Source organism: Pipistrellus hanaki (genome assembly GCF_964339955.1).
Source record: "Pipistrellus hanaki genome assembly, chromosome: 6".
NCBI lineage: Eukaryota > Metazoa > Chordata > Mammalia > Chiroptera > Vespertilionidae > Pipistrellus > Pipistrellus hanaki.
Genome location: NC_140508.1, coordinates 26,733,755 through 26,761,613, shown reverse-complemented (window position 1 = coordinate 26,761,613; position 27,859 = coordinate 26,733,755). Strand labels below are relative to the sequence as shown.

Below are 27,859 nucleotides of genomic sequence, written 5' to 3'. Positions count from 1 at the left end.
CATAAACTGACAATGTCATAAACTGACAGCGGAGTGCAGTGATGACAGCGCGGTGCGGGCCACATTGCAAGGCCTGGCGGGCTGGATTTGGCCCGCGGGCCTTGTGTTTGACACATGTGGGCTAGAGAGATAAATTTGCAGTTCAGAAGATATTATTGAAACCATGGAAATAATTGAGATGCTTCATGGAAAGAGAAATAAATGGAGGTCCTATTTAAAGGAGATACACAGAAGAGGAGCCAGTAAAGAAGAGCAATATAGCCAGAGAAGTGGGAGTGAACCAGGCAATGAGAACAAGGAAGCCAAGAGAACAGTGTTGAGAGGAAAACAGAGTGGTTGATCATTTTTCCCAGTTTTATTGAGATATAACGGACGTAATACAAGGTGGGACAAAATAAGTTTACAATTGTTCATATGAAAAATAATGCAATAATATAAGAATAAACTGTATTTTTATGTACTCACAAGTGTAAGCCTACTTTTGCCCCACCTTGTATTGTGTAAGTTAAAGGTATACAGTAGTTAGCGCATCCACCACCTCACATAATTACCTTTTCATGCATGTGGTGAGAACATTTAAGATTTGCTCTTGCAGCACCTTTCAAGTATATAAAACAATTCTGTTAACTATTGTCACAGCTGTACGTTCAGTCCTTGGAATGTATTCATCTTATAACTATAAGTTTATATCCTTTGACCAACAAACTGCTCCCCAGTCCCCTAGCACCTGGCAAGGTGATTGATTTTGATGATTCTGTTGAATAACTAAGCAGACTCGAGTGTTCATTGGATTGGGAACAGTGGCGACCTGGAAGAGAGAAGTTTCAATGGAGTGGTAGGGGCCACTGGAGCAGGCATGAATGAGTAGAAACTATACTTTTGAGTAGCTTTGCTGTAAATAGGAATAAGAAATGGGCTGGTGGTTAAGGGTAGCATGAAGATTCTAGGGGTATTATTTTATATATATAGTTTATTGATTTTTTTTTTTTAACAGAGTGTTAGGGAGAAAGATAGAGAGCTAGAAATGTCGATGAGAGAGAAACATTGACCACCTGCCTCCTGCACACCCCCTACCGGGGATGTGCCCGCAACCAATGTATATGCCCTTGACTGGAATCGAACCTGGGACCTTTCAGTCCACAGACCGATGCTCTACCACTGAGCCAAACTGGTTTTGGCTAGGGGTATTATTTTTAAGATGAATGAACTGGAGTTTGCAAACTGTTGGAATGGTTCAAGTGGAGTTGGGGAGATTAAGTCTTGTGTGAGAGAGGAGCTAACTTCCTGTGAGATCATGGTGACTTGATGGTGTGATCTTTGATTAGAGCAGAGATTCTTAATTATTGAAAACAGTTGATGGAAATGCAGGTAGTTGATAAATACATTTGGTTGTAGGAAAATGGGAGAGTATCTGTCTGCTGAGCAAAGGTAAAGGAATACTGCTATTATACCTTACTAGAGGCCCAGTGCAATTCATACACGGTGGTGAGGGGAAGGGGGGATCCTTCAGCCCAGCCTGCACCCTCTCCAATCTGGTACCCCTTGAGGGATGTCTGACCACTTGCTTAGGCGGGCCTAAACTGGCGGTTGGACATCCCTCTCACAATCCAGGACTGCTGACTCACAGCCACTTGCCTGCCTCTGCCTGATTGCCCCTAACCACTTTTTCCTGCCAGCCTGATCACCCCCTAACCACTCCCCTGTCAGCCTGATTGACACCTAACTGCTCCCCAGTTTGCCTGATTGCCCCTAAGGGCCCATCCCTGCTGGGCCTGGTCACCCCTAACTGCCCTCCCCTGCAGTCCTGCCCTCCCCCCATCTGCCCTCCCCTGCAGGCCTGGGACCCCTCCCCCCCATCTGCCTTCCCCTGCTGGCTTGGTCACCCTTAATTGTCCTCCCTGCTGACCTGATAGACCACAATTGCCCTCCCCTTCAGGCCTAGTCCCCCCTAACTGCCCTCCCCTGCAGGACTGGGTCCCCCTCACAACTGTCCTCCCCTGCAGGCCTGGTCACTCCTAACTGCCCTCCACTGCAGGCATGGTCTCCCCCAACTGCCTTCCCTGTAGTCCTGGTTCCTCCCCCCAACTTCCCTTTCTTTCTGGCCTGGTCTCCCCCAACTGACCTTCTCTGCTGGCCTGGTCACCCCCAACTGCCCTCCCTTGCAGGCCTGGTCACTCCCAACTGCCCTCCACTGCAGACATGATCACTCCCAACTGCCCTCCACTGCAGGCATGGTCCCCCCCAACTGCCTTCCCCTGCAGACCTGCACCCCCCCCAACTGCCCTCCTTTGCTGGCCTGATCTCTGCCAACTGCCCTCCTCTGCTGGCCTGGTCACCCCTAACTACCCACAACTGCCCTCCCCTGCAGGTCGTCTTGTGGTGGCCATCTTGTGTCCACATGAGGGCAGTCGTCTTGTGTCTTGGAGTGGTGGTCAATTTGCAAATTACTCTTTTATTAGATAGGATCTTTTCTGATAGAGAATTTCAAGTGTTCTCGTACTATTGGATACCTATTAACACTCAGTGCTTACCTTTATGCTGCTTGACTACGTGAAGCCTTTATCAGTATACAGACATAAGTATTGAATTGCTGAAGAATGATAATTCATGCTTAGTGCCCTTTACATATCAGGGGAGCTAACCACACTTATTATTTCCCAAGCTCCACGACTAAATCACTAACTAAATTACCATTAGGAAAAATCGAAATAGATGAAAACTGTCAGCAAAGGAGGGAGACAGCACTAAAATGAGTTTTTATGGTCTATGAAACAATATCTTTTCAGTACCTGCTCTTATCAATGGCTTTATGTCACTGATAAATTCTCATCTTAACAAATAAATAGAATAACAAGTTTACCCATATTTTGTTTAAATATGGTCATACATATGGCTGGAAAATTTGGAATTTTGCTCTTTAGAGAAGTAAGCAAATCATTTTCATTCTTTAATTTAGGTTTCTGATGACCTTGAACATGAAAACAACAAAAAGGTAAGAAAATAATTTCCTCGTGCATTTTGTTTTCATAACAAGACACCATATGTGGCCTCCTAATATTGGACATGATGTTCTAAATGTTATTGCTCTATCTTCCTCCTGCTCCATGAAATGTCCAGCTTACTCTTTATGGGTATAATATTTACATGCTTGATGCATCTAATTTTAAGAGTCTTTAAAAGAAAGAAATAATCATAGTGGTGAAATGATTACATCCCAATGAAATCGCAAAAGTAGGGCAGATGAATAAGATGATTTTCCAAAAAATAAGTGTTTAGTCCACTTTCTTAGCTGGGATTAGAGATGTCATTCCTAGAACAGGAGTACATGATCATCAACACATTGACTTTGAAAATAAAAATCTACACTAATAAAAGAGAAACATGCAAATTGACCATCACTTTGCTACACCCACTGGCCAATCAGGAGCAAGTATGCAAATTAACCCAACAAAAATGGCAGCAGCCAAGGAGCTGGAGTGAGCAGGAGGCTTGGATTGCTCCAGGTAATGGAGGAAGCCAAGCTTCCCACCCACCTTGGCTGGCCCTGGTCTCCACTCAAGGCTACAAAGTTTCACTTATAGAAGATAAATAAATCCCAGATACCTGCTTTCAGCCAGCCCTGGCCTCTGCTCAAGGAGGCACTTGAAAAAAGAAAGAAAGAAAGAAAGAAAGAAAGAAAGAAAGGGAAGGGAAGGGAAGGGAAGGGAAGGGAAGGGAAGGGAAGGGAAGGGAAGGGAAGGGAAGGGAAGGGAAGGGAAGGGAAGGGAAGGGAAGGGAAGGGAAGGGAAGGGAAGGGAAGGGAAGGGAAGGGAAGGAAAAAAGGAGGGGCTGGAAGCTTGGATCACCAGGGCTGTGGCCAGCCTGCAAACAGCCATCAGCTCCTCACCTAGGCTGACCAGGCACCCTAGTGGGGACCCCCACCCTGAAAGGGCTGTGGTCAGCCTGAAAACAGCCCTCAGCTCCTCACCCTGGCTGACCACACCCACATGGCCTGATCCCTGTAAATGGGCAGTCGAATATCTCTCAAGGGGTTCTAGATTGGAAAGAGTGCAAGCTGGGCTGAGGGACCTCGCCTCTCCCCTCCCCCACTCCCTGTGCATGAATTTCATGCACTAGGCTTCTAGTGACCTAATAATTGGTCAGCAAGTACATACTGCAGTGAAATAGAAAGGTAATCACTCTTACTACACTGATCTTCTGAGAGATTGTTAATTTCATATTATACATATTCTGGGGGGTCATTTGACATATTAGATATTAATTTTATTGTAAGGAAAGGAGAGTTCCACCTTTTATTCCTTTTATCTTCTTCAGAGTTCCTTAGATATCAAAGTAATCTTATTAAGTACACGTATATGGTTTAGTACAATAGTGAGACATGACAGTCACTGGCAGAAATTTGTCATATAATTTGATTCCCGCACTTCAAAACTTTAGACAATACTGTCTTGCTCTTTATGGGTTCCTATCATATTTGGAGTAAATATTAAGTTTAGACTAATTGTGGATAAGCCTGATCCTAATTCTTTCCCAGAATTTTGTGAAATTCTCTTCTACTAGAATATCATAATGTATTGGGGTAAACAAAGGATAGGTTGGCCTTTTGTCATTGCTTTTTATGAACTAAGTAGCCGTGACTGAGTTATTTTAATCCGAAAGACCTCAGTCTTCTCAGGTGGTCAGTGGATAGGACTCGAATTCCTCCTACACGTGATTAATGCATAGTGCATGCAATAATGACATTGCATGCAGGAATTCAGCCCAGTGTCCAACACAGGATACTGGTGTTACTTTTTATTAAACACACAAGAAAAAAAATCAGACTGGCCTCTCTCCTATTTGGGTGGTTGGCACATATGAATAAAAATGATTAAAAAAAACACACCAATAAGTTATATTATTTGATTTTTATCTGAGGCTTTTATTTGTGAAATCAGTTTATGATTTAGAATGTCATGTCAACAGATTAGACCATTTTTTTTTTAACTAAAGAGCTGATTCATGTGCCTAAGCAATTTATCTACCTGTAGCAATCTATGCAGGAAATTTAGCTTTTCAAAATTCTCAACAAAATGTTGCTCACTTTTGAAAGCATTGTTTTTTGTTGTTGTTTTTCTTTTGATTTACCAAGAAATAAACTAAAATATTTTTCTCTATGCAAAATAATACAGTTTAGTATTTCAATATGACAGTCTCCTATATGGTAGGTTATTAGATTATATTAAGAATAGCATTTTTAAAAAACAAAAACCATAAACTACCATGTATGTTGCTTTAGAGCAGTGTTAAGCAAAGTGGGACCCCCAGAGGAGCTTGGAAACTATTATAGTTAGAAATGCAAATTCTTGGGCCTCAACCTACATTCATTTCATCAGAAACTCTGAGGGCTGTGCCCAAGCATGTTTGTGTTTTTAAAAGTCCTCCAGGTGACTCTGCTGAACACTTTGTGCCTCCATCCATGAAAATTAGAATAATTAATACCTGTTCTGTATATTTTATAGTATTGCTGTGAACCTCAATATAGTTTCTTAAATATTTTAAAGTCCTTTGAAAATCTAAAAAAATGTCCTAAAAATGTAAGATAATCCTTTTGGATTATTTGGAACTACAATGTATATTAACATACTTTATTTAAACCAGGCATGTGGCCCGTCGACCATGATTTTCACATACTTGCTTTCGTGTAATTGAGCCAGGAGAGAGTCTTTATTTTGATTGTGTGTGTGTGTGTGTGTGTGTGTGTGTGTGTAAACTATCATTAGTGAGGCAGTCTGTAGCATATCCCTGTGAGTCCTGAAGTCACCAACATGTATGTTCCCTTCACTGTGCTCATAGGGCCTGGTTACTGTAGAAGATGAGCAGGCATGGATGGCATCTTATAAATATGTAGGTGCTACCACTAATATCCACCCGTATTTGTCCACAATGATCAACTATGCACAGCCGGTAAAGTTTCAAGGTTTCCATGTGGCTGAAGGTAACACCAAAGGTTAAATGCTACTGCCTTTTTTGTCTGCTTCGCTGTTGTTACACGGATGAGCTGTGCTCTGACTTGTTGCCATTTCCTATTCTGGGTATGAGGCCTGTTCCACCTCATCTTATTTGTGTTTCACAGACCACATGTCTTTGGCATGTGGTGGCATTTGTGATGTCATTCCCTACTTCAGCCACGAGGTGGCTCTGAGGGACTGGACTTGTTAACACTCAAAGAGCATATCCTCTTGCATTAAGTACACTTCATAAGACCTCTTTTCATCAAAATCTCGTCTCTGAAAATGTGTACAGTTTTTACAATTTTTCCTAATTATTTTGGGGCTAAAGAAGCCATCATCATCATTATCATCATCATCCAATATACATATTTCATGGGTGGCTGTGTGTGGCAATTGTGTAGATATAATTTGCTTAATGACTACAAATTTAATTCATCACACTTTTTTTCTTTAACTCATCTGTCTATCCATAGAATAGTAATGAAAGTAGGAGCTACTGATATGATAATGGGATGTCTGCCTGCAAAGTCTCATGATTCAGGGTATACTTCTATTTATTGCTTGTCTTTCCCTCTTTGAGGATTTCTGAGTGCATCTTTGCTTTTCTTTACAGAACGAAACATTTATTATAACATGTCTTCTTTTAACGAGTCAGTCGGTCTAGGCTACTTGAAGACACATGCGATTGAATTTGTGAAGTATCCTTATGGAATGAGTGGTTTGTGCACCTTTGGTTTGACAGGGATCTCTAAAATAGATAAGTGGCTGATGCGTAATTGTGATTATAAAGCTAATAAAATATTGTGTGTGAAAGACCAGCTGTGAAAAGCTGCCCGTATGTGAATTGTCTTCTCAATCCACAAAGCAAACTGGTTTTTCTCTAAAGCATCATTTATAAATGTGAAATTTGCTCTTTGTTTGTTTGTCATTATTTGGTCTAGACCTTGGTTGTTTTAGTTCTTTGTTGTTTATTTATTGCTGCTGGAATAAGCTTTTTTCCCGTTTTCCTTAATAAGTTACACAGTTATAACAAAAGGCAAATGAGTCGCATTTACCCCAAGGGAGGCCGAGTGGATTCCAGTAATTACATGCCTCAAATTTTCTGGAACGCTGGCTGCCAGATGGTGTCACTGAACTATCAAACCCCAGGTAGGAGCTGATGTCCAGTGACCTCGACTTCCAGGAGAACCCTCTCCAACAGTTGCCATCACTTGGCTGTGGGCATTTTTTAAAGGAAGCAGACATATGGCAAAACAATGTGTTGGATTTATGTAGTGGTCAGAAATTAAAAACTCAAAATAGAGCAACAAAACAATGACAGAAGATAAAATATTTTGATTTAAGTGAAATTTCTTTTTGTAAATGTCATGATTATTCTGCTAAACATTTTCCCCTGTTCCACAATATTTCTAATTTTTCTCTTGGATCAAATTTATCTTCATCTCCAGAAGCAGAATTAAATGTAAAGAATTTAAGTATCTTTGTAGAGTAGCTAGGACTCATTTTTCCTTTGGAAAGTACCTTCCCACTGTTAACAGACTCAGCAGCTATCAATGACACCGTGGCACCTCATCATAAAAGTACAGGATATTATGGGGTAGACTGCTAATATGGTGTGTAGATAGCTGTATGTTCTTAGAGGTATAATGTATACCTTATTCCTTCAATGTGTACTCAGAAGCAGGTTTCAAATATATGATTTCACCTCTCCTGAAAAGAGAGGAGAGAACTTCTATAAATGCATAAACACATTTTAATTTTTTTTTTTAGGTTTGCTTATGAGCCTAGGATCATAATTTTAAGGTTAGAAATACAAAAACAATGGACTCTAGATAAAACAGATGAAAAATATGTCACAAAACCTATTCACTTTTTTATGATTAATTCCACAGAATGGTCCTTAATGTTGGTAAAACAAAACAAAACAATGCTTTCTTGTTCAGTTCTTTGCTATATGAGGGCACTTCTCATGTTTCCCAATTTGGGGCATGTTCGTTCTCTAATCTGCCTGCCACACTTTGAGAATATCTCTTCACTGTGTTACCTATTGTCTGGACTGATTGAAGGTCCTTTGACTTCCATCCGTTTGGCATGAAAGTGACCTGACTCTATTTCCCACCCATTGGTAGAATCTCCTCAGTGACTGGGAGTTGGAGTCCAGTTTCTATGCAGCGTGCCCATCAGTCCTTGCTACACTAAACCATGATCAGGTGCCAGAACAATCTGAGAGTGTTTCTAGCAGAGACAAAATAATCTTACTTCCTAAAAAAAAAAGTTATATTCTCACTTATCAGAGGGTCCCTTGTATAGATGAAATGATCCTAAGGCAGTTTATTCAGTAGGTCAGCTTATGTTTTCTGTAATGTTAGGTTTAACCACAACATTTTGAAGGAGGAAAATTTTCATCAGTTGACCTTTTTCTTTTTTTTTTTTCCTTTTGCTGTTGAAAAGAAAGAATGAAGATTGCGTCTGCTCGCAAAAGAAAAACCATACACCATGCCCTGCCTGTGTAGACCCCACTAGAATAATTATCCCGAAGTCACTGATTTTTACACGATACTTACCTAGTTTATTTTTTAATGGAGTTTTATTTTTACACACAACCTACTAGGTATTTGCAGGGAAACCTTCCTCTAGGGTCATAAGACACATCCTCTCCAACTAAGTCATGTTGGACATCAGTACTCTACTTGAATTCATACAGTGAATCCAAATTTTAAAGCAATACTAGCATGATCTTTATGAAAACACATTATGTGTTTAATTTAAATGAAACACAAGGTCATTTCAACATAGGGGTGAGAGTTGTGTGTTTATACAGACACAGTAGTCCTTTGTGGTATAAAACAAAAAACAAACAAAAAAAAACCCCACCTTCCTGCCTAGGATCAGGATCTGGTTTCCATTGTTGGAAATCACCCCATCCACTTCTTCTTTGTCTGGGGAGATGAGATGCTAAATTATTTTTGTCTCTTGACAGATTTAGCGATGCAATTGAATCAGGGGAAATTTGAGTATAATGGATCGTGCGGGTGAGTAATGTGATTTAAACTTTTGTCACCGTGTTCTGGCTCTCCACACCACAGCCATAATGAAACCATGTCATTTTTAATTAGGGACTGCTGAACTTAAGCTGGGTTTGAGGGATGGGATGGAAACTAAGGAAATCCCTGGATAGATTACATTTGCAAATATACATTCTTCATCTCCAGTTTTACAGATGTGTTTTTTTATTTATTTAACCACAAGTTAGGCAGTTTGTCATGCACACTCCAGAGTTTAACTTTTTCACTTTAAATTCCATAGTATAAATTGATATAGTTAGGACAGACAGTGATCCCTGCTCATTTGGACATTAACTAGACATTAAAGGTGTGTATTTAGCCCTAGCCAGTTTGGCTCAGTGGATAGAGTGCCGGTCTGCAGACTGAAAGGTCCCAGGTTCGATTCTGGTCAAGGGCACATACTTGGGTTGCCGGCTCAATTTCCAGGAGAAGGCATGCAGGAGGCAGCTGATCGATGATTCTTTCTCATCATTGATGTTTCTCTCCCCCTTTTCCTTCCTCTCTGAAATCAATAAAAATATATATTTTTAAAAGATATGCATTTAGCTCTTGCTGGTTTGGCTCAATGGATAGCGCACACACCTGCAGACTAAAGGGTCCCAGGTTTGATTCTGGTCAAGGGCACATGCCAGGGTTGCGGACTTGACCCCCAGTAGGGGGCATGCAGGATGCAGCCAATCAGTGATTCTCATCATTGATGTTTCTATCTCTACCTTTCCCTTCCTCTCTGAAATCAATAAAAATATTTTTTAAAAAGATGTATATTTTACCTGGAACAAATAGAGGAATAAATTGTATTTAATATATGATGACACCGTGGGTGGCGAGTTGTATTTAATTCAGTTAGGAGAAAAGCTTTATCTTCTCTTCATTTTTTTGCATGTCTTATAAATAGCACTCTAAAATCAATGAAGCAAGTATAAAATAGGAAATGCTAATTCCACTAAAATGGTGAAAGATTAAATGACAATGTAAAGTTAAAACTCTACAGAGATGAAAAACACTGTGTGGCCATTTTTTTCTCCATGCATCTCTCCCCAAGCAGCACTGCAGGCAATAACCCCAAACTGAACTAACCCAGGGAGCTCTGAACTAACCCAGTGGAGTATCCTCCCATCCTGTAATGGACTCTCAGAAACTTCTTGGCCTCTCTGGTTGAATATCTAATTGTTATCACAGAAAACAACCAGTCAAGATGAAATGTTTCAGCAGCTGTGGGTTCAGCATGCACAGTGCCACCTCTTCATGCCATGTGGTTCTCTGCCTGGGTACCTCCTCAGGGTGGACAGCCCCATTGTCCGAATCACCCTCCACTTTGGCCTGTGCCCGTGTCTGCCATGCAGACCGGTGCCAAATGCACTTCCTGTGTCAGAAAACATCAGGCAGGACCAGCTACATTATTTTCAGGAACTATAGTAATGCAAATGGAAACAAAGGGCAACTTGTTTACAAATTATCAGGCGCTCATTTACTAGTTTCGATCATTCTTAGCAGATTCCTTAGGTAGATTCTATATCCAAGATCTTGTCATCTGTGAAAAGACATGGTTTTACTGCTTTCCAATCTGGATACCTTTTATTTCATTTCTCACCTAGTTACCCTGGCTATAAATAGAGGAAGAATTACATCTTTATTTTCACCCACCTGTAACTGAAATTTCAGATTTCCTTTGATTATTAACACAGACAGCGACTCACAGTAATATCAGTGGCACCGGTGACTGTCGCCAATTTAAATCACAGCTATTTTCTACCATTACTATTGTTCCAGATCTTCAAATTATTTTTATGCCTAGCAGTACTTTGAAGTTATGGTAATTGTTACACTTTCCATTATATCTCATAATTTAACACATTAGTTAAAACACAATAGATTATCACATATTTTCTATGTTTTGATAGCTCTAGTTCCGTGGTCGACAAACTGCGGCTCGCGAGCCACATAAGGTTCTTTGGCCCCTTGAGTGTGGCTCTTCCACAAAAAAACACGACCTGGCAGAATCTATTTTGAAGAAGTGGCATTAGAAGAAGTTTAAGTTTAAAAATTTGGCTCTCAAAAGAAATTTCAATCGTTGTACTGTTGATATTTGGCTCTGTTGGCTAATGAGTTTGCCGACCACTGCATCTAGCTTATTTAATTAATTTTTTGTTTGGTTTTATTCTGTGCATGTAAGAGCAAGGATGTGGAGGTGTCCATGGCATAAACAAGTCCGAGAGAAAATAGTAGCGGCAGGAAGTCTTATATGTCCCTGGTCCCTGAATCTAGAGAACATTCCTTCTTCCCTGCTCCTCTTTAGGATTATCCAGGGTTATTCTCTTCAGTCCTTAGGGATGTTCTCTAGATATGCCTAAAAGCATAGCTCCTAAGTTAGAGATGGGGGAAAAGAAGGATTTAGTGTCCTGATGAGTTAGTGTGTTAGAGTTTGTAAATGCAAATGATAAAATACATTCCTCTGTGCTTGTGTCCCATCAGGTACCTTCTCAAACCCGATTTCATGAGACGGCCCGATCGAACATTTGATCCTTTCTCTGAAACTCCTGTTGACGGGGTGATAGCAGCCACTTGCTCAGTGCAGGTAAGGCCCCTGCTCTTCACAGAATAGTATAAATGTGTAGGTAGGTGGTCCTGGAAAAGTCGCTAGAAGTCACATTTGAAATGTTTACTGTCAAGGGTCAAGATCCATGTGTTGCTCTCAAATTTGACTTCAAATCCCCCCCCCCTTTTTTTTTTAAGAGATACATTTTTTTCCACTAATAAAAATATTAGCTATGTTTAGTGAAATTTGAGAGATAAAAAAATACCTAATAGAGGATATGGAGCAACAGAAACTCTAGTCTAATTCATTGTTGGTGGGAATGCAAAGTGGAATCCACAACTTTGGAAGGCATTTTGGTGATTTCTGAAACAACTAAACATACTTTTATTATGCGATCCAGCAGTCATGCTTCTTGGTAGTTACCCAATGAATTGAAAAATGTGTCTATTACAAAAACCTACACAGGAATGTTTATAGCAGCTTTAGTCGTAATTGCCAAAAATTGGAAGCAATCAAGATATCCTTCAGTACGTGAATGAAAAAATAAACTGTGGTACATCCAGACAATGGATTATTACTGACTACTAAAAGGAAATGACCTACTGAGTCATGAAAACACATGGAGGAAACAAATGTACATTATTAATGGAAGAAGCTAATCTGAAAAGGCTGCATGCTGTATGATTTCAACTATAAGATGTCCTGAAAAAAAGCAAAGCGGTGGTTGTCATGTGTTGAGGAGTTGGGGGAGAGAAATAGAGCACAGAGGATTTTAGGGCTGTAAAACTATTCTATATGGTACTGCAATAATGGAACATGTCATGTTACATTTGATCAAACCCATAGAATATACAACATCAAGAGTGAAAGTGTAATGTAATCTATGAAGTTTAGGTGATAATTGGTATGTCAGTGTTTATTGATGCAACAAATGTACCACTCTGATGAGAAATATCCATAATGCAGGAGGTTGTGTGTGTCAGGACGGGAGATACATGCAAACTCTCTTTACTTTCTGCTCAATTTTGCTAAATTGAATATAATTGCTCTAAAAGATAAAGTTTATTAGTAGAATTAATACCCACTGTATTATTCCATTTCTACAAATTTCTAGAAAACACAAACTAAGGTATAATGACAAAAAGTAAATCAGTAGTTTCCAGGGGACAGAGCTGGAGGGAGGGAATGCTAAGGGGCACAAAGGAACCTTGGGGGGTCATGGAAATGTTTGTTGTCTTCATTGAGTAATAGTTTCCCAGATGTGCTCAGATGTCAAAACTGATTTCATGGTGCACTTTAAATATGTAGTTGATTGTATGTCAATTATACCTCAAAAAATGGTTTCAAAATTATTACATTGTAGATAATATGAAACAAAAACAAACACCTGATAAATGGCTATAGTCATTTAGAAAGTAAATGGAAAATCATCTTTCCATAGCTTTACAATAATTAACAGAATTTAATGCTGGTCTTTACACATATATAACATGTAGCTGACTAGTGTCAATATCAATAAAGAATAACAGGCATTGCTTTTCTTCCTGTGTGTGTCTTTACAAGACTTTAAAAGGCTTCTGTAAAAATACAGTATGACAGCATTTGTAACTATGAAGTGATATTAGGTATTTTGAACCCATCACTTCCATTCATAGGTGTGGGCACTTAGATGAGATGAAGATACTTGGACACTATTTCTTTGTATTATGTGATTTGTATATATATTTCCCTTGTTCTTTTTCTAGGCAGTTCTCCAGGGTAGTACCTCTGCCTAGAATAATTTGTGTGTTTTTTTGCAAAGTAGTTGCTTAATAATGTTTTAGTTTAGTAAGGAGGAGTGAAGCCATTCTTTCCATCGATAATTGAAATTTCTAAAGATGAACAGAGATTTTATTACTTCCTGATTATTCTTTGCATCGGATGATTACACAGACTTTACTCCTCTCTCTGGTCCTATTGCTATAGGTCATATCAGGTCAGTTCTTATCAGATAAGAAAATTGGCACATATGTAGAAGTGGATATGTATGGGTTGCCCACGGACACTATACGTAAGGAATTCCGAACTCGCATGGTGATGAACAACGGACTCAATCCAGTTTACAATGAAGAGTCATTCGTATTTCGGAAGGTAGGATGTTTTCAATGTGCCAGACTCACTCTGTTTCCTTGGGAGCCATGTTTTCATGCATAGACACTACATGATAGAAGAACAATTATTCAACCCAAAATATTTTTTTTCCTTCTTATGGATAAGCGCTGTAGTTGTCATATGATTATTGATTCTGTTTGTCTCTGTTCTTCTTTTGGCTCTTCTCTGCTTCTTGGAGGAGCCCATCTCCTTTGTGGCAATGCCTAGGCCTCAAGTGTGCAATCTGCTTAGAATGTATCCTTGCTTGTGGACACCATTGTACATGTGAGAGTTCTTTCCTGTACTAGCAGCATCTGGTAACTTACACTGCTCCATTAGCCAAGAGGGCAAGTAGTGTTTCACTATAATTAAGGCCAATAAATGTCTTCAGATGGTATTGTCCCGTGTCTCCAGAAAGTATGATACCTGTTGCTGCCTGCAGGTCTGTGCTTCATGTGCTACTTTTTGTATTTTGGGTGTTTTTTTCAATACTATAATTTGATCCTAACAACAACCTATTCTGTCTTAAGATTTAGTTTTTAAACTTGTAATTATTTTTCACTTTGTTTCTTTTTTGTCAATTGAAAACAAATTGAAAAATTAATTCGTTAGCTTTGTTGTCTTTAAGAATGTCTGTTTCTCTCTCCTTTTCTGTGATTCCTGACTAAAATGGTTTCTTGCTTCTTCTCTAGGCACAGGTTTTTCAGGTGTTTCTGCTCCGTTTGTGTGTGATGCAGTACAGATAATCAGTATCTTGTCTTAATGCATAGGGATTAGTCACCTCAGAATGGACCATCTCATTTACAGAAAGCTGTTTAGGGGAGATTGATGCAGGGACAATGAAACAGGTTACTTGGGGATTTAGGTCCTCCCCGTGATGTGAAAAACATTGTCATGCAAACACCACACTGTCACCTACTCTACTGCTGTTAGAGTGAGGGATAAATTGCATATACACCTGTGATCTTTCTCTCTTTCCTTGTTTTTCCAATTTGTTATAGCTGGGTCTATTGTCCTTTGGGCCAGTGTACTTTGTCATAGTTCTGATACATAGTTCTAGATACCAAACTTGGTTTTTATATGTGGTACTAGAGCCCTGGTGCACAGATTCATGCACCAGTGGGGTCCTCAGAGTGGCCTGCAGGGATTAAGCCAAAACCGGCTCTCTGAAAGCCCCTGAGGGGTCCTGGATTGTGAGAGGGCACAGACCAGGCTGAGGGACCCCCACTGGTGCATGAATCTGTGCACCAGGGCTCTAGTAGTCATATAAGATTTAATTCCTGGTCAGGACACATGCCCAGGTAGTGGGCTTGATTCCCAGTAGTGGGCATGCAAAAGGCTGCTGATCAATGACTCTGTAATCATTAATGTTTCCATCTCACACTCCCTCTTCCTTCCTCTCTGAAATCAATAAAAATATATATATTTAAAAAAATATATTGGATTTTCTTTTGTGATGTTGCTATTTTGTATCTGAATAGGGTTTATGCTCTCTTAGCTCAGGTTTTATGTCCATTTATTCAGTTTGGGAATGGTGAGAGTAGGTGTCTTGGTTCTATGTTAATGTTTCTAGCTGTCTCATCTTACTCTACTTAATATCACAAAATATGTTAAAAATTGAGGAATGCAATACAAAGAGACATTATATTTATATATATATTATAAGTATACAATATATATTATATTTTATTCATAAAGCTTTTCTTCAGCGATACTTCCTACATTCTTAAGAACAGGTAGAATTAGATATCAGAAGCAGCCCAGGTAGCAGAGAGACCACCAGATTAGATGTCAAAAGTCCCAATTGCCAGGCCCGATTGTCGCTGACTACCCCTGAGAATAAAGAAAATCACTTATTTATCAGGGCCTCCTTTTACTCATCCATTTCATGGTTGGGGATTAGGAAAGATGACAAGGATTGGGCTAATAGTCTTTCACATCCATTCCATCTAAAACTTTCAATGAGATGATTTCCAGGAAGCCTGTCCCATTGCCTTTCTCAATGGCTTGGGCACTGTGGTTTATACAGCATTCTCTAGGAAGGCAAATTGATCATTTTCAACCATAAAGGGGCCTTGAAGAGCAATGTGGATGTGACCCTCATTTCTAGAATCGTGATTCTTAGGAGCTGCTTTCCTAAACTTAGTAAAAAGTTCCATTCTTGGTTTGCAGGTAATCCTCCCTGACCTGGCAGTCTTGAGGATAGCAGTATACGATGACAACAACAGGCTCATCGGCCAGAGGATTCTCCCACTGGATGGCCTCCAAGCCGGCTATCGACACATTTCCCTTCGAAACGAGGGAAATAAACCATTATCACTGCCCACAATTTTCTGCAATATTGTGCTTAAAACATATGTGCCTGATGGATTTGGAGGTAAGGTAAACATTTGGGTTCAGAATATAATATCTAGATCTATATATTTTTATCCATATATGAATATATCTACATTTATATCTATAAGAATGAAAGTGTAATATGCTAATTAGACCGGAGGAAGCCAGGGTTGCGAGGGAAGCCCAGGTCCTAGGTGCCAGAGGGAAGCCGGTGCCAGCAGTCAGGGAAGGAAGTCCTTCTCTTGCACAAATTTCATGCATCAGGTCTCTAGTATGCATATATATATGGCCCCAAATTACAAGATTATAACATATTTTACCAATGGCTTAAGAAAAATCTGTTCCTCCAGTGCTGTCAACCCTGGTAGCTTCAAAGAAACCAAGGAAAACTGGCAACTCCAGGGTTCATACTAAGAAGTGAAAGGGCAAGGTTAGATTCTTTTTAAGGTTCTTTCTTATTTTTAAATATAACTTCATGTTGCTTATCAGTTTGTCAAATATGTTTGTGAAGGATATACTTTACAATATTATGTCTCCCCCTCCATCATTCAAAGGGGTTTGGGGGGATAGACATAATATTGAAATATTGATAACGACTGGTATCACTAAAAGATTTAAATTGAACTCAACTCTCAGCATGCCTGGAGTTTCTTCCAAATCCACAAGAGAGTTCAATTTCCCAACAAAAGATCTTAGTCCTCGTTCCATGGAGACCACCTTTGTTTTTCCTGAAGTGACCAATGGGAGGAATCTAAAGCTGGGCCAATTCACAGGATTTTGTTTAAACATAAATATATTAACATTTTATAAACTTCAACTAAGCCAAGAACATTAAACAAAAACAAAGATTTTCAGTATTCTCAGAGTCTGTTCAACCAAATGGACACAATACAGCAGAGCAATTGCATCAAATTAACCCACAGTTCAAACGCTGACTCCACTACTGGCCAGGTGACTTAGGGACTGTGACAGAACTTCTCATTTCCCCGCCTCTGAAGCAAACATTCTAATACTACCTGCCTCGTGGCATTCTTGTAGGATGCTCATCACTATGCTATTGTCTGAACCAGGCTCAAAAATGTGTGCATGCTTGTACATGTGGCTCTAAGTACAGCTGTGATTTCTATACTGGAACACATCAGAGTTTGACTTGGGGAACTGGGGGTTATTTTGTTGTTTGATTCTAGTAATGCATGTTTCTCTGGAGGGCAGATTTTCTGCAACTGGTCCTCAACTTTAAAAACCTGATTGCTGGTTCAAAAAGCCATGAGGATTTTTCAGCCCCAAAATCTAGAGTAAAGACTTCTTCCTTCCTCCTTCCCCTGTGTTTTATTTTAAAAAATTACAAGAAGCCTATTAAAAGCAACAGCATATAGTAAAAGGTGTGAGAGACATAAAAGAAGCTGAGATAGGGTGCTGTGGGCCAGGTAAGTGGATCAGAAAGATATTATAACTAACTATAAAATGGACTATGTAAGCAGCCCTTAAAAATAATGTAGTTTATCTTGCCTGGTGTGACTCAGTTAGTTGAGCATCATCCATGCACTGAAAGGTCGCTGGTTTGATTCTGGTTCAGGCACATGCACAGATTGTGGGTTAGACCCCTAGTCAGGGTGCATGCAAAAGGCAACCGATCTCTCTCTCTCTCTCTCCCCCCCCCCCTTCCTCTATAAAAATCAATAAAAGCATATTTTTTAAAAATAGCAACAATGTAGTATTTATATATTGCTGATATGGAAGTATTTCTAAGACATGTGAACTTTAAAAAATAAAAAAAAATAGGTGGAGAAAACTATAAATCCATATGCAGTTCTGAAGAAAATAAGGATACAGAAAATGGGTAATGGTAGTTATCCACTGAGTATAGAATTGGCAGGAGAGGAGATTTTTACTTTTCATATTATATATTTGAATATTTAAAATATATCATCTTTATTATATTATTAAAATAACATATTTTCTGTTATAAAAGGGAAAAGAAAAATTTCAACTGAGAAAAATTATCTTATGAATGTAATTAGGAAAGGGAAATTGATAAACATAATTTTTTAAGTTTGTAAATTATGCACTGTTTTAAGTTAACAAGAATAATTATTCTTTCTATGGTATTAGCAAATTAGGCAAAATTATATGAAATTCTATTTGAAAGTACTTTGGACTCTTCAAATGATATTATATAAAAGATGGAATTTTGCTGTATTGCTGAAACAACACTGGAGAAATATTTCAGTTTATCTACCATGGGACAAAATTGGCTATCTAAAAATCAGCTTAATGCCAGTAGAATCTACTGTGCTTCAGGTACTTTTGACATTCATCATTTCACTGAATTCTCACCATATCCTGCAGGGTGGGTAGTATCAGTTTTAATTTACAGATGAAGAAACAAAATCTGGGGACATTAATTGACTTATTCAAGGTCACACAAGTGCATAATCAGGAGCCTAAGGCAATGTACTGCCTGCTGTACTTGGGGAGAACCAGAGGGAAAATCATCTGGCTTTACTTATTTCTTGCTTTCAGCAACTAGTTCTATCGATACTTTATGAACTTGTCTCATGTCCTAGGAGAAGGAACTTAGAGGGCACAATGTGAGTTCAGGATTCTGAATAGTGTGTTAGCTGCATTTTCTTGGATGTTTTTAGTAAAACAGAATTAACAGCTCAGTGTTCTATTTATTCCCCAGATATTGTGGATGCTTTATCAGACCCAAAGAAGTTTCTTTCAATTACGGAAAAAAGAGCAGACCAAATGAGAGCTATGGGCATTGAAACAGTAAGTAGCGATAGTCAATTAAAGACAGCCAAGTGGGGAAGTTTAGTTGTCCAACAGTAATTAAAAAAGTAAGACAAACTGATAAATTACCATAACAAGTTCAAAGAAGTTTTTTTTAAACAGATTTTATCAATTCACCAAAAGAGTTTCAAGGGTCAGTAAGAGAGTAGCATATTTAATAAAATGTGACCACCATCTCAAAATCCCACTTCTTCACCATGGCTTAACTCACATCTGGGGACCTTTTCCCATTAGAAACAAAATGGGGGTTGGCCGAGGGGGGGCGGGGGGAGAATCCATTGTTTAAAATATAGGATGCTTTGCCCTGCTGATGTGGCTCAGTGATTATGGGTTGACCCATGAACCAGGAAGTCACAGTTGAATTCCCAGTCAGGATACATCCGCTGGTGCAGGAGGCAGTCGATCAGTTATTTTCTCTCATCATTGATGTTTCTATCACTCTATTCCTCTCCCTTTATCTCTGAAATCAATAAACACACACACAATGCTTTTGTGATACATTGAAATACCAACCAGCCCAACTCAATAGATTAATGAAAGTGACATGGATTATTTTGTTATTTTTTAACAGTCTTATATCCAACCTTTTCCCGTGTCAGTGCACAGATGTGTGGTTTGTTTCTTTGATTTTAAAGCTCCCTTTATCACACTCAGTTTAGAGTGTAAGCAACAATCTCTCCAGAACTAGCAAAAGAGAAGGTATACCCTGCTTGTAAAGGAATTGGATCTTCTTTCCTTGGCTTCTTCCTTTGCCTCAAGCCTGAGGAAACCATATAATGTTTCTTCCTGCCAGGCAAAGACCCATCTATGAGACAGTTGCAGGGAAGAAGTTAAGTGGTACAGACTGGACTCAATAAAATAGAGACTGTGCAAGGCAGTTGAACTTGAGCTGGCATGCACTTGGAATAATATAAACATTTCTGTTCCAGAGTGACATAGCTGATGTGCCCAGTGACACTTCTAAGAACGATAAGAAAGGAAAGGCCAACACTGCCAAGACAAATGTGACCCCACAGAGCAGCTCTGAGCTCAGACCAACCACCACGGCCGCCCTGGGGTCCGGCATGGAAGCCAAGAAAGGTAAAGGAATGTTGTTTGAGCTCCTTATCTGTTCTGGCAATTTTAGACTCTTTAAAAAGTATTTTTATAAGGGTATTTCGAATTGTTAATTTTGTCAATTTTCATGGCCCCATAAAACTTAAGAGCAGAATGTTTTCTTGTGGATTAGACAAACTGCTTAATTTCTCTGATTGTTTAATAGAGTCAACATTTGTGTTTTGTCTGCTAGATCCCCCACACCTTAGTTACACTGAGTACAACATCCATAGTAACAGAAGATGTTTAAGTCAGTGTCCTTTTAGGGAAGCACTTTCACACGCTAAATTTCCCAAATACTCCCCCACTCTCTTCTGGATACCGCACAATAGGCACTTACCTGGACAGCCAGTAGGTCATGAACCAACAGAATCATGATTGTTCAGACATTTCTAAATTTCAAAAACTTCAAAAAAATAAAATGAATTTCTTATTGACAATTTCTTCCCTCCTGGAGATATTTAGTATCCATAAATATTTATTTTTAAAATCATCAGGTGGGCATCTGAAGGCCAATTCTTTGTGCATACCTGTAGGTGAAACAAAAGATCATAAGAGGTGTCATTCAAAAAGAACTATGTAACCCACGTGCTAAAATTCAGCTGGTATATGGAAAAACAGTTGGCTGGTTGACTTCTACTCTTAGTGGCCAGGCATTCATTCTGATTGGATGGTCCCGTTCCATACTGTTAATTAAATACTTTAAATATTCTCCTTGATCATGAATCATTGACTTAATCAGTCTTCTTAATTTAATTAGAATTTCTCTTTTTCCTAATGATTTTTTTACTCAGTACATATATTTCCCAGTTATAAGGGAATTCACTATCCTTGATATAAGGATATCAAATTGCTTGTAGACTTCATTCACTTAGTGCTGCAGTTTAAGGTAAGAAACTACAGGCTTTCCCAAACCAAAACAACGTAGTAATTTAGCAGGAAACTAAGTGTGCATTGGTCTTTATAAAACAAATTAGAAAATGACACTGCACAAACATAGCCCAAATTGTATGTTGCCTGCAGATGTTTTCCTGTTCCTCCCTGGAAAAAGCCTGGAGCAAGGTAATGATAAGGCCTTGGGCACTGGTATCAGCACTGGTCATTATTACCGTTAGCCACTCAGCACTGGTCATTATTACCGTTAGCCACTCAGCTAGAGATAGACTTGGAAAATGGGAAAGTTTTGTTTAATGAAAGCTCTTGTATCACACCCAGAGTAAAAAGACATTTATAATTATAGTGAGTTAAATAGCCTGAAAAACAGTGTAGTGGAACCAGCTTACAGAGGACAGAATTACGCCTAGTTCTAGAAGGGAACACACTTGCATTTGGAACTTCCTCAACCCTGATTCCCTAAAAGGCTGCATTTGAAGGAGCCAAGTGGCTCTCACTTTCAGTCTAGTCTCCTTGAGAGAGAGGACAACTGATTCATTTTGGCCTTTTATTCAGAAGACTTGGAAGCTAACTGTAAGTGTTATTACTAGGTTTTATAAGAAATACCTCCACACCTTCAGAGACCTCAGATAAGATAGGGAAGACTTCTGTACAGGCTGCAGTCAATAATAGTTGAACCCTCAGAAACAGGAGAGGAGAGGAAATCCCTTTCAGCAAGGGTCCCACAGAATTCTTACAGGTGAGATCTCAAGTGAGCTAGGCCTTGTAACCTAACTCTGCTGTAAATATGAATAGATGGTGGAGAAGCCAAAAGAAGGCAGCCTAGAAAGAAGCAACATAGGAAGCAACCTGAGTGTGTAGGAAAAGAGGATAGAGGAATGCTGATAGGTACTGGTGAGTGGTTCAACTTTCCTGGTCTGGAAAGGGTTCTCGGACCACCCTGAAAAGGCAATTGGGAATGACAATCAAAGGAGTATTTTAAGAAGATGAATACAGTCTTGGCAGAAGAAGTCATTGAAAGGGGGAGATAGATGCTAAGGGCCAGTTAAGAATTATGGTGTGCATGCTGCTATTATAACACTATTCACATTATATATTTATATTATATTTATATAACATGATCACAACCAGAGAAAGAGGGGATTGCAGGCAAGACAGCACCTCCCCTTCATCAGTGAATCCCGAGAACCATCCCCAATAATGATCTAGCTGTATCTTTTCTTAGCAAGTAAATGACTGATCAATGAATGACCCATCAATTGTTAAGGAGAGTCTGGATTAAGCTGTAAGTAATTAGGGAGAAAGAAGGAAAGAAATGAAAAATAGATATAAGTTGGTACTTATTGGGCCTTAAGGAGGGTGAGATTCGTGAGAACTCAAGAGACTTTAAGGACAGGTCACAGATAGATAGTGCCACTGAGAGAATTAGGTCAAGAGGAATTGCTTTTGGTAAGTTGAGTGGATGTCATTGAGTTCAAGTTATTGATGATACACCTGTGCAGAAACATGGATATCAGAGTAATGGCAGGACAAGATGAGGGAGAGAGAGAATATGAGAATGCTTGGAAATGAATGGGGAAAAACAGAGATCTATGTTATAGGAAGATTTAGTTTTGAGAAGGTATTGTAGATTGACCAGGGAACTGAACACTGCAAAATTAATGTTGAATAAGGCATGCTTTGATAGTGAAGGTGGAAACCAGGTTAGAAAAAAATTCATCGATTAAGGTATGAAATGTTGTCATGAAGAACAGTATCATGCTGATAGGAACCAATGAAAAGAAAGAGAAGGAAAATGCAAGGAGGGGTATATTTGAAACAAAGCTTGAGAAAGAGCTGAAGCAAGAGATAAGGAGAGATTCTGCTTTATAAGGAGGGAACAGAGATGTTCAGTCTGAGCCAAGAAGGATGAGTGAAAAGGAATTTTAGGATGGAAAGGAAGAACTCTGACAGAAGCTATTTCAGTTAGCATGTGCTGCACAACACGTGAACTCATGTGCTAGTGGCTGAAAACAACCACCATTTACTGAGGTCATGTTTCATTGGATTGGTTGGTCTGAGCTGGTTTGGCTGATCTCTGTGTGTCAGCATCCTGATACAATGGTTTGATTTCATTATTTCCTGAATTTTAAAGGCTTTGCTATGCTCAATAGCATTTTGCATACATGCTAAAATTAAATGTGGTAAAAAAAAAAAAAAAGAAAGGAAACTGAACAAAATATTTCGGTCTTTGATGATGATGAAGGTGGGATAGAGCTGAGAAGTAATTGACTGATATGGTATGCCTTGAAATGCAAAGATAAACATAATTGAAATAGATGCCATTGGTCTTGGTTAGATTTCCTGCATTGGGGCCCACACTTCCTCCCCCCGATGCTGAGAGTATTGGCTGATAGCAGATCACAAGTGCATGTTTCTCCCTGGAGAGTTGTACTCAAACCGTGGGAGTTTTTCCTGGAAATTCTTGGAAGGTTTTGTCAGCGCTCTGAAGGCCCCTTCTGATGAAAATGGAGATGCAAAAGCCCAGTTTCCTTACCTGAAAGGAGAAGAAGGCTGGAGGGCCATTTATGCTCAGCAGCTCCCTGTAGGACCAGGCTGGAAACACCCCCTGGCTTCTTCTCTGTCCTGTCCTGCCTCTCTCTAGGGCTTCTCCCAAGAGCCTTTCCACAGTAAACCATGCTCACTCAAATCCCAGGCCCAGGCTCTGCTCCTGGAAACCTGGCCTAAGACAATAAGCATTTCAGTTGTGTCTAGTTAATTGCTTTGTAATAAGAAATTCAGATGTTTATATTCATAACATTACGTGTAAAGCTGTTTCAAAACTTTTAGATGAGATTTTAAAACTGAATTTTCTATTATCAGTTATTCTCTCTAACTTTTAATATACAGTGTCTAATCTTTTTTTTTTAAGGTATTGAACTTATCCCTCAAGTGAAGATAGAAGATTTAAAGCAGATGAAGGTAAAATTGCTTGGTCATTTCAAGGACTCTTACATTATGCATATTGGTAAAACCAATATACCTTTGATTCTCACCAAGTGTAATTATTGTGGCTACAGAAACCTACTTTGGACCCTCTTTATTTGTGTCACAGGCTTACTTGAAGCATTTAAAGAAACAGCAGAAGGAGCTGAATTCTTTAAAGAAGAAGCATGCAAAGGTACAGTTTGTGTATACATACATATTTTGGGGTATTTTGTTTGCCTTTTGGGTTTTTTCTGTTCGCTCTCTGATGAAACCCTAAAGCTACTTTTCTGTGTTATGGAACAATGAATTCTTCACATCCAAGAACACTGCTTAGAAACAACCACCAACCAAGTGGACAGCAATATGTGCATTTTAACTGGTCAGAAATGAAATTAATAAAATATAGAATCCCTTTGGGATCCGTTGTCACTAATTTGGAACCAATCTTCCTGACAGTTGTTTCAAAGGCATCACAGAGCTTCCCCCATTTAAAAATAGCTTCATAAAATGACTTTATCTGAACTAGTGGCCCATAGCCTAACTATTGAAGACTATCTCACAATCTTAGCTCGAGGTTCCAAAATGTCCTGGGTCACTGGCAAAGAGTTTGCAGAAACAGAGCATGGAGGGAGATGCTGACTGACTCTCAACTTCTCACCAAGAGCCCTTCGAGGTGGCCTACTTCTGAAATATAGTTATTTTTCCTTTCTACCCATACAAAGAGGTCTTTTGACAATGATAGGAATTATAAGAGTGAGTTACAAGTTGAAGAGAACAGCAAGAGGTGGCTTGAATAATTCTCGCCTGAGTTGAAAAACTTCACAGTACCTTCCTGCTCTCCAGTCTCTGCGCACAGAGAAAGGCAGAAAGTGGAATACCTTCTTTCCTGGTAGGGCCCATTACAGCTATTGCCGCTGGAAGAATAATTTCCACCTCTTCCAATAAAGGTAATGAGAACAAGAGAAACTTAATTTCTTAAAAGGACCTCTGAGATCTTTTAAACCATCTGATGTGTAATGATGATTTTTAAGACCTTCCCAAATGTGCCAGGTATTTAGAAGTCATATCAAATGATGAATAATTATATTTAGCATATAAATGAGAAGAAATATGGCTCCTCAAATAGTCAATAATATTGTAATAACTTTGTATGGTGACACATGATTACTAGACTTATCATTGATAGTAATTTCATAAAATATGTAAATGTCAAATAACTCTATTGTGCATCAAAAACTAACATATTATATGTTAACTATACTTTAATGAATATATTTTTAAAAAGATATATGACAATGAACTTGGGTATTTGAGGACCAATATGGGGTAGGGACAATAGACTATCTCAGATAGCAAAACAAAGATGAATGGGTGGAAATTCTGCGGAGACATAAATGTACAGAAGAAAGGACTTTGGGATGGTTCGTGCTGCCCAATGGTGGGCAGGGCTGTCTTTTGAGGTGGGCATGTTCATTCAACTGAGGCTAGAGACATCCTTGTTGGGGGTATGCCTGTACAAAAGACTGCTAATATGTTGTATGGGACTTTGAAAGTTCTTCCAGCTTCCAGACTCAATCACTCTTTAATTTCCGAACAATCCTCTGAGAAAACTGGTGAAAATGATGCCAGTGACACAGGGGGTACAGTGTATCAGCTGCACTGAGTCCAACTAGTAACTGACAATACTTCTTGTTCAGGAGCACAGCACCATGCAGAAGCTACACTGCACGCAAGTTGACAAAATTGTGGCACAGTATGACAAAGAGAAGTCGACCCATGAGAAAATCCTAGAGAAGGCAATGAAGAAGAAGGGGTAATAATGTTTATTTCCTTCTAGAAGCCTTTGCCTTTTTATATTTTGTCTTTTCCATAATTTAGCTGCCAATTTAGGCCAAGGAGAAACTTTGTCCTAACTCTGTTTCCATCATTAAAAATTATTCCTGGTTCAACCAGTGTAGCTCAGTGGTTGAGCGTCAACCCATGAACCAGGAGGTCACAGTTTGATACCCTTTCAGGCCACATACCTGGGTTGTGGACTCAATCCCCAGTAGGGGGCATGCAAGAGGCAGCTGATCAATTATTCTCATCATTGATGTTTCTATATCTCTCTCCTGCTTCCTCTGATATCAATAAAAATATATTTTTAAAAACTTATTCCTGGAAAATAAAAAACTTGTACAGCTGCAAGGAATAATTAAAGTAGGAAAGAGGAGCTTTGTTCAAGTTCTACAGCTGTTGGTTAATGACAGAATAACTGTGTCTCTCATGTGTTTTCCACTCAAGTATTTTGGAGGTGAATGGGGGCAGGAGGAGAGAGGGAAGGACAAGCTAAAACTAAGAAGATTTGAAACTACAGAAATAATTTTGCATAGCCAGAAAATAATAATAAAGTGATGAACTCAAAAGTGCAGTTTTTGATTTTTAAGATATCAAGAATGTTTAGCTTGTGCCACAGAGAAAACTTGAATGAAACCGATCATTGCATTTACTGTGAAAGATTTTGTCTCCAGAACTAAGCCAGGGGAATGTTTATCTCATGCTGCAAGCTTACTGATAACAGATAAGAGGAGAAACATACTGAGTGCCACCTTTGAGAAGTAATAGATTTGATGAGATACCTAGCATTTTTAGAATAATGCTTCTCCCAGAGACACACTCATTGAATAATATAATCCCACATTCTGACTTAGGCCAAAGAGCATCTGTGCTGAAGACAGAAAGTTAAAACATGTTCTGGTTTCAGCAATGATATGGATATTTCAAAAGGAAAAAATAATCACTAAAATAAACAGTAATGGGTGCTGGGCAATTTCCTGGTATATATATATATATATATATATATATATATATATATATATATATTTTTTTTTTTTTTTTTTTTTTTTTTTTTTTTTTCTGATCACAATAGAAAAAGAAGTACAAATCACCCTATTATGCCAAGAAATGCTATTTTCTCCCTTACTGGCATGTGTCAAAGACAAAAATTTGGCTTTACAACCGAAATGGAAGAATTAACAATTCACTTCAAGGCTGAGGGCCTATTTCCCAGTTTTTATCCCAAATAATATTTTATTGAATAAATGAAAAATAGCTCAAAGAAAAGCAGGAACCAAAATGGAAACTCTGGCCACAGACCGTTAACAATGACATAATTGTTAGGTCTGAAGTGTTTCTTTGTGTAGTGGTTGAATTGAGTAATCACGATATAGAATTGTGTAAGGTACGCATCTATTACAAGAAAAAATTGATGTTGCCCAATGAGCCATGGCATCCCATATCTAATGAACAAACTGGCTTCGACAGAAAGCTTTGTAGCAAAGGCCCATGGGAATGGGAAAATATCTAACATCTGGCACACATTTGCAATTTTCCATTTTAGGGGAAGTAATTGTCTTGAAATGAAAAAAGAAACAGAAATTAAAATTCAGACATTGACATCAGATCACAAATCTAAGGTAAGAAAATGCCTGTTTTTACAGCAGCAACTTGCAGGAGATACTTTGTGATTTTTTCCAAGATATATATAGCATAAATAAGAAATAACATTACCCTGGGACTAGAAAGGGTCCAGGTCCCAGACTTACTGGGTAAGAAAAAAGCCATTTCATGGAACATCTTTTTCTTCATCTGTAGAAATATGCTAACAATGTTTGTTTTCTGCCTCAGAGGCATCAAGCTAAACATCGAATGAATACACTCAAAGGAAATAGTGTATAAAATACAGAATATGCTTCCCTATGGAAGTAACAATAAACATATGACAGAAAACCATTTGATTAAGGGGTTGAATAACTCTGATACTCCATCTTAACTTTGCTATGGAAATTTGTGATAAGAAAAAAAAAAATCAATAGTTCAAAATCAACATTCCAAGAGATAAGCCTAATTACCTGTATTTCCTCAAAGACACAAGAAAATATATGAGTTTGGGAGACAGTAATTAAATTTGTGGACATTGGGAGAAGTGAATGCTAAGTTCCAATCAAGAATATAAATAATTAATCTAGTGATAATGGTTAATAAAAACAAACAAAAAAACTTCTTAA

The 27,859-nt window shown here is 38.7% G+C and overlaps 1 protein-coding gene across 9 annotated transcripts in view; it reads left to right on the top strand.

Moving 5' to 3' along the window:
* PLCB4 (phospholipase C beta 4) overlaps positions 1–27,859 on the top strand; it is a 368,787-nt gene that overhangs the window by 324,380 nt on the left and 16,548 nt on the right. For 7 of the 9 annotated variants that reach the window (XM_084887441.1, XM_084887443.1, XM_084887440.1 and 4 more), the window contains 14 exons: positions 2,957–2,992; positions 5,836–5,977; positions 6,607–6,691; positions 7,018–7,142; positions 8,974–9,025; positions 11,531–11,633; positions 13,560–13,724; positions 15,897–16,101; positions 18,748–18,836; positions 19,787–19,937; positions 23,758–23,807; positions 23,941–24,006; positions 25,511–25,626; positions 27,193–27,268. In XM_084887441.1, the coding sequence (XP_084743567.1) occupies positions 2,957–2,992; positions 5,836–5,977; positions 6,607–6,691; positions 7,018–7,142; positions 8,974–9,025; positions 11,531–11,633; positions 13,560–13,724; positions 15,897–16,101; positions 18,748–18,836; positions 19,787–19,937; positions 23,758–23,807; positions 23,941–24,006; positions 25,511–25,626; positions 27,193–27,268 (1,461 nt within the window). The remainder of the gene's footprint in view (positions 1–2,956; positions 2,993–5,835; positions 5,978–6,606; positions 6,692–7,017; positions 7,143–8,973; positions 9,026–11,530; positions 11,634–13,559; positions 13,725–15,896; positions 16,102–18,747; positions 18,837–19,786; positions 19,938–23,757; positions 23,808–23,940; positions 24,007–25,510; positions 25,627–27,192; positions 27,269–27,859) is intronic. The other 2 variants (XM_084887446.1, XM_084887448.1) reach the window with 1 other exon arrangement.